The sequence below is a fragment of the Nyctereutes procyonoides genome, unplaced genomic scaffold (assembly GCF_905146905.1).
Source record: "Nyctereutes procyonoides isolate TBG_1078 unplaced genomic scaffold, NYPRO_anot_genome, whole genome shotgun sequence".
In the NCBI taxonomy this organism is placed as follows: domain Eukaryota; kingdom Metazoa; phylum Chordata; class Mammalia; order Carnivora; family Canidae; genus Nyctereutes; species Nyctereutes procyonoides.
In genome coordinates this window covers 23,078,987-23,091,609 of record NW_026575030.1, presented here as the reverse complement: position 1 = coordinate 23,091,609, position 12,623 = coordinate 23,078,987, and the positions used below count along the sequence as shown (strand labels likewise).

The following is a 12,623-nucleotide window of genomic DNA, read 5'->3' as shown; positions in this document are numbered from 1 at the left end:
AGCAAAATACACACAGGAAAATAATCCCCTTCTCCCATACTAGAAAATGAAAGCTTATTTGTGGATTCATACTGATGGTAATGCTGGCTTTCTCCCAGCATCCCTGGGCCTATCACCCCAGGTCCCCTGAAGAGCACTCCCCTTCCAGATCCACTAGTCTCAGCACATTTGGGAATTCCATTCATCTTCATGGGCTGGGTGGAAACAAGTTTGTTTCTCCTGGTCCTACAAAGAGGACTCCCCTGGACTGAATTAATATCCCCAACTCCCCCAGTAGTCCCATTATATATGGATGCAGATGTCCAGTTTAGTATGCTGGATACAAACAAGATACCCCCAAAATATAACTGAGTTGCAGAACCACATCCACATTGCCCAAATCTCTATAGGAACTAGGATGGCAGGACTTTATCATTTAACCAGTCTTCTCTTTAATAACACTACATATTTGGAGTATGTTTCCCAATAGTAACCCAATTCCTTCAGTGACTTTGCATTTTGTTTGGACTATACTGATGTGACCTAGAGTTCCATCTTTAGCCATAACACACACGTAAGAGAGAAAAGTTGACTAGCGCTGCTGATATTACTTTAATTTATGTAAAAACACTTACCTCTTTGACGCTATGTGTTACTGCCCATATCAGAAAAACTCTTGACATCACCTGGAAAGAAGTCAGGACAACAGAAGATGGAACAATTCCTGAAAGAAATTTTAGGATGGGTAAATAAATGTATATTGTACCAAATTTCAACACATAATAATTTTCTGAAACATTCAATTTTAATATTTAGATATAAAACTATTTTGAGCAACTGAAACTTACATAAACTGTTTTTTAATACAGTCAATATTAAAAACTTTTTTTCCTCCAAAACACTAATATTGCTTTTTTTCCCAAAACAATAACATTGTTAATGGCAACAGCACACCATGGAATCTCAGTACCCTTCTTAAGCCTTTCAAAGTCACTGGCCAAGTGCAATACATTTTACATTTATCGTATAGAGAAAACAAAATCATTGCTTAACCTCTAAAATTAGACACTGACAGGTCATTTTACAATATGGGTTTCAAAAAGGAACAGGCACTCATTGTAGGGAAATCAACTGTATTTGTATCTAGCAAATTTCTTATGCATTTCTTATGTCCTATCTATACTGTATATTGATGTATTACCTAATGGTTAAATTACCTTTCATAATTCACTTGAATATTAAAGTTTACTAGTTTTATAAACCATTCTCACCTTGTTTATTACAGTAAGCATTGGTACAGTTATCCTCCCCAATTTCCTGAAATTGTAACACTGCAATTGTCTTTATTTTAGATAATCATTAAGTTCTGCTAAGTTTAAATTTCTTTGGCTTATCCCTTCAGTTCGCACACTCACAGTCCTTATGTAGAGACTAGCCATCACCATTACAAAAGACTCTTGTCTCCTTTTGGTCACCTGAAACTCAGCAATAAGTCATTATCTGTAAGCCTCAGTTTCTCCTTATAGCTTTGTACTGGCAAGGAACTGCTCCCAAAGTAGAATCTGGAAGAATTATGGGTATACAATCCAGCAGCTCCTCCACCCCTACCTCTCTGGGTTTCTCTCTCGCCTTAATGCTAGCAGCAACTACACTTACCAACATCCTGGATGTTTCAGGTTGCAAGTGGGCCATTCCACACCTGCCAGGCACCCTCACCAGGGCTGCAGATCATCCTTCCACTTTAAAACTAACCTCATCTTCAATACAGCCACTGAACTATCCCAGACCAATTTTCATTCTTCCAAGCCTTCTAAAACACATTCAGACTTCTGAACATGTATGAAACAGACAACTTGTCAAAAGACTGTGTATAAATCAGAGATAAAATTGTCTCTATGGGTGTGCCTACAAAAGGAAATCACTTCCTATCTCATTAAGAAAAAGAGATGTGAGATCCTGTTAGAATGTGTTTCTTGAAGATTTGGGCTTTGAAGAGGGATGGTTTAGTTCCCAAAAGCAAGTAACACGGACATGTCAAGATGTTCAATAAATCTTTGTAGAACAAATGAAATAATAAATATATGGACATGTAGCTCAATGGAACAGAGCTGAGAATCTAGAAATAAATCCTCACACTTAGAGTTATTTGATTTTCAACAAGGATGCCAAGACAATTAAATGAAAAAGTGCCTGTCTTTTCAACAAATGGTTCTGGGACAACAGGATAGCCGCATACAAAAGAATGGAGTTAGAACACTTCCTTATGGGGTGCCTGGGTGGCTCAGGGGTTGAGCGTCTGCCTTAGACTCAGGTCATGATCTCAGGGTCCTGGGATCGAGTCCCACATTGTGCTCCCTGTGTGGAGCCTGCTTCTCCCTCTGCCTATATCTCTGCTTCTCTCTCTGTCTCTCATGAAAAAATAAACTCTTAAAAAAAAAAACAAAACACTTCCTTATATCATACACAAAAAAAAATTTAAAAAAATTGATAAAAAACCCAAATGTAAGAGTTAAGACTATAATACTCTTAGAAAAAAACATAAATGTGAATCTTGTGATCTTGGATTAGACAACGGTTTATTAGCTATGACACTAAAAGCACAAGAAAAAAAATAAATTTGACTTCATCAAAATTAAACTCACATGCTTTGAAGGATACCATCAAAAACGTGAAAAGGCAACATACGAATAGGAGAAAATATCCATGAACTGTATGTAATAAAGGACTTCTATCCAAAAAAAAGAATTAAAAAAAATTTTTTTGGAGAGGGACTGAGAGAGAGAGGGACAGAGGGAGAGAATCTTAAGTAGGCTCTATGCCCAGCTTGGAGCCTGACACAGGCCTTGATCTCACAATCCTGAGATCATGACCTGAGCTGAAATCAAGAGTTGGATACTTAACCAACTGAGCCACTCAGGTGCCCCTAAAATAAAGAATTCTTACAACTCAATAATAAAAGACAACCCAATTAAAAAATGGGCAAAGAATCTGAATAGACATTTCTCCAAAGAAGATATACAAATGGATAATAAAGACATGTAAAGATGCTCAAATTATTAGTCAACAAAGAAATGCAAATTAAAATCATATAGAGATATACTTCACTGAGATGACTATAATCATTAGATGCATTATTATTTTTTAAAGATTTTACTTATTTACTTGAGAGTGAGAGCATAAGCAGGGGCACAGGGCAGAGAGAGAGAGAGCGAGCGAGAGGCAGACTCTCTGCTGAGCAAGGAGCCTGATGTGGGACTTGATCCCACCCAGGGCCCTGGGATCATGACCTGAGCCTAAGGCAGACACTCAACTGACTGAGCTACCCAGATGCCCCATCATCAGATACATTATTACAGACAACAAGTGCTGGCAAGGATGTGGTGATATTGGAGCTCTCATACATTGCTGTTAGGATTATAAAATGGTGTAGCTACTGTCCGAGAGCACCTCAAAATGTTAAATATGGAACTACCATATGATCCAGCAATTCTACTCCTAGGTATATATGTACCTAAGAAAAATAAAAACATATGCCCACACAAGCACTTGTAGTGAAAGTTCACAGTGGCATTCATATTAGCCCCAAACTGGAAACATTCATGAACTTTGAAAACATGGAGATTGAAGAAGCCAGTGACAAAAGATCACATGTTACATCATTTAGTTTATATGAAAAGTCCAGAATAGACAAACTATAGAGACAGAAAGTAGATTAGTGGTTACCTGGGGCTAGAAGAGGAGGAGGGAAGTGGGAATGATTGCTAATGGGTATTATGTTTCTTTATGGGGTGATGAAAATGTTCTAAAATGGATTGTGATGATGGCTGCACAACTCTGAATACTGAATTATATACTCTAAATGGGTGAATTGTTTATGTGAATTATATGTGAGTAAAGCTTTTATTAAAAGAAAAAAATAGGGTGCCTGGGTGGCTCAGGCAGTTAAGCCTCTGCCTTTGGCCCAGGTCATGATCTCGGGGTTTTGGGATCAAGCCCCGCATCAGGCTCCCTGCAGAGTTGGGAGCCTGCTTCTCCCTCTCTCTCTGCTGCTCCCCTGCTTGTGCTCTGTGTCAAATAAATAAATAAAATCTTAAAAAAATAAAAATAAATGTTATATGAATTAATAAGAACAAAGCCTGATGATAATATGTAACAATGTTAAAGAAGCTAAATTAGTGAGTCAAACATTAAGTGAATACACTTAGCCAGTTTATACTATAGATCACATTACCAGAAAAACTAAAGATGCATAATCAAAGGCTTTCCTAAATGAGGTATTAAGCAATTGCTGCTTAAGGAAAGAAAAAAGGATTTCTAGTTTCTTTCTTTTTTTATTTTTAACTCAAAGACTAACTCATCACATAAAAATATTATTTTCTCTTTTATTTCTGCTTTCTTCTTTTGCCATTGAAACAATGGGCTGACCAGCACTCCAGGGTTGCTGATATATTTTGGTGGGAATCAAAAGTCCAGGATCTGGACCTCAGATTTCCAAGTCCAAAAAACTAATTCTATCCCATTCATGAGCAAAAGTCAGGCTCCTGGGAGACGGACCGAGACTAATCAAATCCAGAGAAGTCTAGTTAATAAACCAACATGTCATTTTATTCACTTACAATAGAAGCACAGCCTTTGTAGTAACTGAGTGGTTGGCATTTTAGAGATCCTCATCTTGGGGCACTTTTTTTCTCCTGTGGAAATCACAGTGCTTATTAGGAAGTGTGACTTCAGTGAAGGGATCTGGTTGCTGTGAGGGGTGAATATTGCAATTAGTGGAGCTGGGTGTATTAACTATCCCTTCCTTACTATATGTCTTCCTTTTGAAAGTGCTAATTAAAAATTATTATTGCTTCTCTTAAAAGTTTTAATAGCCAAAAACATCTATTCCTTAAGTACATTTCTCACCATTCTTTTCTTCTAAATATATTTTTTTAAAGATTTATTTATTTATTCATGAAAGACACAGAGAGAGAGAGGCAGAGACACAGGCAGAGGGAGAAGAAGGTCCTTGAGGGGAACCTGATGTGGAACTCGATCCCAGGGCCTGGGGCTCACGCCCTGAGCCAAAGGCAGACGCTCAACCACCGAGCCACCCACACAGGCATCCCTATATTTTTAAATATAGTTCAATTTCTATTGTTTATACTCATTGTAGTTTGCTTTTCTCACCTAACATTTTGAGAAATTTTCTTACAACATACTCCTCAAAATATTTTAACTTGAGTCATAATATTCCTTTAAGTGGAATGTATTTGTTTATCTATTCTCCTTCTGTGAGACATTTAAATTGCTCAAATTTCTTGATATTATAAATGAAGTAATAAAGTATTACGAATAATACTTAAAAATTTCTGAGGCTTAGAAAAAAAAGTTTTTTAAAGGATAATTTCCTTGGGATAGTTCCCAGAAGTAGAACTACTAGGTCAAATGCTATGAATGCCTTTAAAGATTTTGAAATACATTGCCAAATTGCTTTCCAAAACATTTGTATCAATATACACTCCCACCAGCAGCATACAAGCCTGGCTGCTTTAGCCTACCCTCAATAGTAAATTTAAATCTTAGTAAGTCAGGGAGTAATAAGCCAGTAAATTTAAATGTTAATAAGTTAGGGAATAAAAAGCTGATCAATGCTTTCTAATTTGATACAGAGATGTTTCTGGCTTTGCCTGCAGGTGCTCCTAAATTCCCTATTCAGGAAACTGCCTATTCAGGCACCTGAATTTCCCCCCAAAGGATGTCATTCATATCAACTCTCACTTGGTGTCTGTGGCATATTAACCTACCTCAACCAGTCACCCTGCAAATAGAAGTTCTGGCATTAGCCTGACAGCCTAAACTCAAAATGTCTGCCCTATTGAACCAGTCAAAAGACCAGCAGAAAGAAGGACCCTTTATATAAGGAAGACCATCTGAAGGCCAGGATCTCCAAGTTTATCCTTGGAGTTAAGCCAGACCAACAAAAGATGACCACATAGATGGACCATATTATTTTTGCTCTGAACAGAATTGCTATCACTGAGTTGGGTTTATTATCAGCTGGATTTCACGAGGAGCTCTTAAAAAAAAAATCATTATTTGCTGTAGGAATGGTATGTAGTCTAACATACACTCTATCACTCAAAGTCCCTTACATAAAACCCTACTGGGAAGTCTGTCTTAGAAATCAATGCTAAGAAATATTTATGCCTTGGGGCACTTGGGTGGGCCAGTCATTAAGTGTCTGCCTTCAGCTCAGGTCATGATCTCAGGGTTCCTGGATGGAGCCCTGCATCGGGCTCCCTACTCAGCGAGGGGTCTACTTCTCCCTCTCCCTCTCCCCCTGGTTTATGCTCTGTCAAATAAATAAATAAAATCTTTAAAAAAAGAGAAATATTTACACCTCCCCAATCTGATAGGAATTGTATAACTGAACTGCCCCCTTTTTATTATATTATCTTAATTTTAGTGCAGTTAACATACAGTGTTATATTCTCAGTTGCCCTTTGTAACATGGTAGTCAGAAAGTTTCAAGCCAAATCTGAAACATACTACCTTATTATGTTTCATGTGGAAGTTATCATAAATCCTTGTGGAATGAGAAGTATAGACAGGATGGATCCTCTTTCTTTTCTAGACTTCTCGTAATCAATCCCAATGTGATTGCATTTATCATGCCATTATCCCTTATTTGAACATAATGACAGTATTTTTTTTTATTGGCGTTCAATTTGCCAACATATAGCATATCACCCAGTGCTCATCCCGTCAAGTGCCTCCCTCAGTGCCTGTCACCCAGTCACCCCAACCCCCTGCCCACCTCCCTTTCCACTACCCCTTGTTTGTTTCCCAGAGTTAGGAGTCTCTCATGTTCGATGACACAGTATGTTAAAACTACCTACACCACAGATTTTTGGTTGTTGATTATGAAGGTTGGTTTTCAGACAAGCAGAGATTCTGTAATCTTATCACTAGTAAGCCATCACCAGATCAAAATTCATTAAAAAAACCAGACTTACGAGGCATCTATTACTCATTAATTAAATTCAACAAATATTTTTGGAGTACCTACTCTGTGCCAAGTACTGCTTTCCATGCTGGGGATAATAATGGTGAATGAGGTATGTCCCTGCCCTCATTCCTAGCCCTGAGAACTTACACTCTCAGGCTATAATTAATTTGCTTTGGGATAGCTCTTATTTTTAGGACTTTTTTTCTGAAGGTGATGTGAGGTAACTAACCATTTGTAAACAGAATGTCATGACACTTCTTGGTTTCAGAAAAGTTTCTCTAACAGCAGTGCACATCTTTGGCAAGATGAGGTTATAACTTGAGAAATAATTATAGGAATTTATGTTGAAAGGGCAATGAACTTTTGAAGCAAAACACTGGCAGATAAAAGAAACACAGGCATTTATATGTGTGGAGAGTGTGTGTGTGTGTGCGTGCCTGCTGGCGCATGTGTGTGTTAAGCAAAAGCTGTATAAAGGCAATCTGGCAGTCAGTTTGATTCTCCAGAACCAGGGTGCTCTGAGGACTCCTCAAGCCCTGCTGAGGTGGGTAGCACTGGAAATCCTCCCTCCTTGGGACAGCCCTCAGAGGGATGAGGTTAGTGGGCTTAGGAGATAAGCCACTTATGACCAAGACTGGGTAGGAAGTCAGGTATAGTCCAGTAGGTTGGGAGCAGAGCAGGATAGTGTTCAGCTGGAGCCCACAACCAGAAAGGAGCCAACCATCGAGGAATACATGGAAAATGGAGGCCAGACTAAAGCAAGGCAAGCGACACAAAGTTGTAAGTGATGGCAAGTGAAACCAGAATCTCCCTACCCCAATACCAAATCCACTGAACTAAAAGCAGGAACATTCAATAACAAAAACAGCACTCACCAGCAGCAACCAAAAAGGAATGGGGTAACAACTGTATGCCATATATTTTTAAAAGTTCTAGCTAAAAAAAGAAAGATTATTGCACACCTCCTACTATCCCTATCTCCCAAAAGTGATATTGGTGAATCAACACAATCTTGAGAATTTTCACCAACAGGCTCAGATTTGGAGAGAAACACAAACTTCTGAGGGGAGTGTGACAGACATGGAGGCTGGAAAGTGACAGTAAAGTGGAGGATGTGACTAACAAGGAGCCACTGCATAGATGCCAAGCCTTTCCGGTCCTACACTGACCTGGAGGACTGGCACAAAGTCCCCTATGGGAATGGGACAGACTTTTTATGAAGTAGCAGAATCCCAGAAGGAGTAATTAAATCTCAGAAGGGAAGGAAGAGTTCATGTGTTATTAAATAAGTAATTCATTTGCACTGTTCAAAATTTAAAAGTATGAAAAGATAGAGAAATATCTTCCTCCCAATCCCATCCTACTACCACTCAGGTGCCTTTCCCATATGCAACTAATGATTAATTCCTTGTCTATCACTCCAGAGATCTATTTTAGGTATATAACAGGAAGTATGTAAATGAATGTATAAAGATACATACATCCTTTTTCCCAAAACTTCTTACATAACAGGGCAGTATTTTATATACATTGTTCTATACTCTGCTTTTCTTCCCTTAAAAAATATCCTGAAGACCTTTCTTCATCAATACATATACATGCTGCTTTAACTACTGAGACTGTATGTCTTAATATCTATGCAATCTTCTAAGCCCTATGTCTTCAGAATGTACAAAAATATGTAAAACAAGAAAACTCCAATCCTAAATTGCAGCTCAGAGGGGAAAACAACTGAATAAACATTGTGGAAATGTAGTCAGGGAGAATTCAGTAACATCCATATCAGAGCAAATAAAATGGCTACATAGGGCTGTTCCCACTTCAGAAAGATAGAGAGGCATGGCAATCATACAAATGCAATATAAGAAAAGAAGATAATAAAGCATGCATTACACCTAGTAAAAATTTAAAACAACTAGAAAGAAGATAATAATCACAGAAAACAGGGACAGCTGGGTGGCTCAATTGTTGAGCCTTTGGCTTGGGTCATGATCCCAGGATCCTGGGATCAAGTCCTACAACAGGCTCCCTCCCACCCCAGGGAGCCTGCTTCTCCCTCTGCCTATGTCTCTCTCTGTGTCTCTCATGAATAAATAAATAAAATCTTAAAAAAAAAAAAAAACTACAGAAAACAAAGGCAATCCAACAAAAGAATGATTGTTATCCCCAAAGTAGAGAAGTGAATATATGGAACAGAAACTATATTCAGGGGGATAATTCAATAAATTTAAGAACAAAATTTGCTCTGAAAGAATACACTGTGTTCCAGAAAAAAACTGATAGTGAATAAAAAGAAATTTCTTGGTTATAGAAATACTTCAGGGATCTAGACCAAAAAAAAAAAAAAAAAAAGGCAAGTTACCTACAAAGTAGTAAGAAAATCAGCCTGGCTTCAGACTTCTCCACAGCAACATCCAATGTCAGAAGGCAATGAAGCAACACTACAAAGTTCTGAGGGAAAGAAAGTATGTTCGAGAATATTATACCCAGCCAAGATGTTACTCTAGCATGATGGCAAAAGGTAAATATCACTAAATATGAAAGAACTTGCCACATAATGCCTATGCAACCAACCTTAAGAAACACATGCTATAAAAAATTCGGCCAAACAAGAGATGAATCAAAATAAAGAATCAGGAATGGAGAAGTTTATGGTCAGAGAGCCCAGGGTAGGCAATGAATCCATTCAAATATAAAGACTAAACAATTATGGAAATTATAGCCATAGTACATAGTATAAATGCTCATAAACCACAATAATATATTAGTAATATAATTTTAAAATGGGAGCCAAGGAAGAAGAGATGGAAGGAATAAGTGAAAATACTAATTTCCTAATAAAATTAAGAGATACTGGGGCACCTGGGTGGCTCAATGGGTTAAGTGTCTGTCTACCTTCAGCTCGGGTCATGATCCTAGAGTCCTGGGAAATCCTGCTTTTCCCCCTCCCTCTGTCCCTTTCCCCAACTTTTGCGCATGTACTCTATCAAGTAAATAAAATCTTAAAAAGAAAAATTAAGAGATACTGCCTAAAACTAAAATATAGCCAAATATAATTCTAATCTAAATTTCTGGTAACTTTGTTCAACTTTAAGGGATTTTAAATAAATATCTCACAGTAGAAAAATTTTATATATTTTTTTAAATAAACTCAATGATTTTAAAGTAAAATAGCATGTACTGTATGAACTTATCTTGATTCTTCCATTCATCTACTTTTTTCCTAATATATATGTGAAGGAAACCCTCTCCAGAATGGTATTCATCTAATATTAATGAAGATTAGTTCTAAAATGGTAGAATTTGGAGTCATTTGTAAACTTTGCTCTTTGTATTTTTCCACGTTGTTTGAACTCCTAACAAAACATGAATTAGATTTCAAAAATAATAAAAGCATTACTCTTAATCAGAAATTACAAATTTGGCCCCAGCAAAAAGATAATTCTGAAACTAAGCTAATTCCAATTTTAAACAGGAATTTTCTTAAATATTTTCTTTTGGAAAATACTCTTACTTCTCAGGGAAATAAAATATTTCTGGCCAAAATGAAGAAAAGGATGGGAGTGTGGGACTCAAGGAAGATGACTGGCTTAAAAAAAATTTTTTTTCCTTAATTTTTAAAAAGAAGGACTGACAGAAGGGCAATTCTCCTATTTTCCCAGAACATAGAAAACTGGCCTTGCCTCTTGGGGTTGCAGCACCTGACCCTGCTTCCCCAAAAGCAATGTTCAATATATTTTCCTTAACCACACTTACTTTATTGCCCTGACAAAAGAAATTTGTGTCTTACACTGTAATCAATAGCCAAGTGATGATATCCATGTGATAAGCTCTGGATTTATTTGAGGTCAGCATTTCTAAAAGATGTACTAAACTGTAAGAGGGCATGATACTTTTTTGTTCTAAAAGGACAGCAGTACCAAGCGTATTCATGCTTATTTTTGACCAAGTTGAAATGGATAAAGGGAGACACACAAGAAACTCAAGTACAATGATGTCGCATGTCTAGCACTGGAAAGAAATGTGCAGTTAAAATTAAATCTTTTCCCTTGATGTGACCAACTTTAAACGCTGAGGAGCTTCTAAGATAGAAAACTAGTGTAGGCAACTCCACCCAGTATTTCATAGTGTGATGTGGGCACCAGAGTGAGTGGTGGTCTTGGGTCTCCTGGTCACTCACCACCGTAACTATGGTTTTACTGTTCAAAAACAGTGTAAGAGTCATTCAACACAGATCCTAAATGCGAACCAATTATTTTATCTAACATTCAAATGAAGAAAGACTAAACAATTTCAATACTGGAGGAAAACGTGGCTATGCTGTAGAGTCAATACTAAGAGCATTGTGGTACAAGAAGAATTCAAAGAATTTTTCATTGGAATTTTACCCCTATATAAGCAATTCTATTTTAGGAGAAAAGCCACAGCATATATACATAGTACATCATCCTGGTTCACAGATTTTCCCTGAAAAATTTTTTGGGGACTATCCATTTTTACATTAAAACATAAAAAAGGAGACTTCAAAAGTTTTCACATTTATGGCAGGCTATTTTGCCTTTACTCTCAAATCCCTGGGGTAAAACTATACTCCACCCCTCTCCCGGGTATTAGGGAAACTTGAGAAGAGCTGGAAAAACACAATGATACATAATAAAAATATAAGGCAGGAACCTGGGCTTGGGGAAAATAAGGCTAAGAAAAATATCTTGAAACAATGGGAGAAATTAACACCTAAATAGATGCGGAAAGGGCCTGTGTACTTGAGTTTGGGGCAGACCACAAACTTGGCACTGAGCTCCTTTATGGTGGTGAATACAAGGAGAACAAACAATCCAGCGGTATAATTCAGTGCACATAAAAGAAAAAGAACCAGATGCTTGGTTTTTTTTTGAGATATATCCCTACATTTTAAATGGCTTTGACTATAGTAGTAGTTTCTAGTTTATTAGGTGTCCTTTATACAGTTTACTGTTTCAGATGGCTAGCTGTCAAAGTGTCTGCCACTGGCAGCTTGCTCTTCTACTTAATTGAGGTTCTCACATGTAAAAAGTAATAATAAACTGGCTCCAAGAGAAGAACCAGAGACCTTGGAAGGGAATGAGCTTCTTGAGGATTTAATCAAATATCCAGAGGCTTTTCATTTGTTTACCTCTGGGGCCTCTACTCTTTAAGAATGAGGTTACTGAAATTCTAATCTCTGAATGAGAGCAAAATACAGATATGAAAAAGTGAGACATATTTCCCACCTTTCTGAGGACTACAGAAAAGTAACACATTTTGAAAAACATGAAAACATAAAAACATTAGAAGCGGTTCTCTAAGAGAACACGAGTCAATTGTAAGTCATGGAAGCTCTCTCAAACCTCTATATTGTAGTTAGCATTTCTTTCTTTCTCTCTCTCTCTTTTTTTTAAAGACTTTATTTATTCATGAGAGACACACAAAGAGAGGCAGAGACACAGGCAGAGGGAGGAGAAGCAGGCTCCCTCCGGGGAGCCTGATGTGGGACTCCATGGATCCTGGGAGTCTGGGATCATGCCCCGAGCCAAAGGCAGAAGCTCAACCAATGAGTCACTCAGGCATCCCGTAGTTAGCATTTCAACAGCAAATTGCCATCCAATTATTGTTATTGTCCACAGCATCCAGGTAT

General features: G+C 37.6%; 1 protein-coding gene across 1 annotated transcript in view; it reads right to left on the bottom strand.

Moving 5' to 3' along the window:
• Positions 1–12,623, bottom strand: part of HACD2 (3-hydroxyacyl-CoA dehydratase 2) — a 111,259-nt gene that overhangs the window by 35,989 nt on the left and 62,647 nt on the right. The window contains exon 4 of the mRNA XM_055316567.1: positions 615–703. Within this exon, the coding sequence (XP_055172542.1) occupies positions 615–703 (89 nt within the window). The remainder of the gene's footprint in view (positions 1–614; positions 704–12,623) is intronic.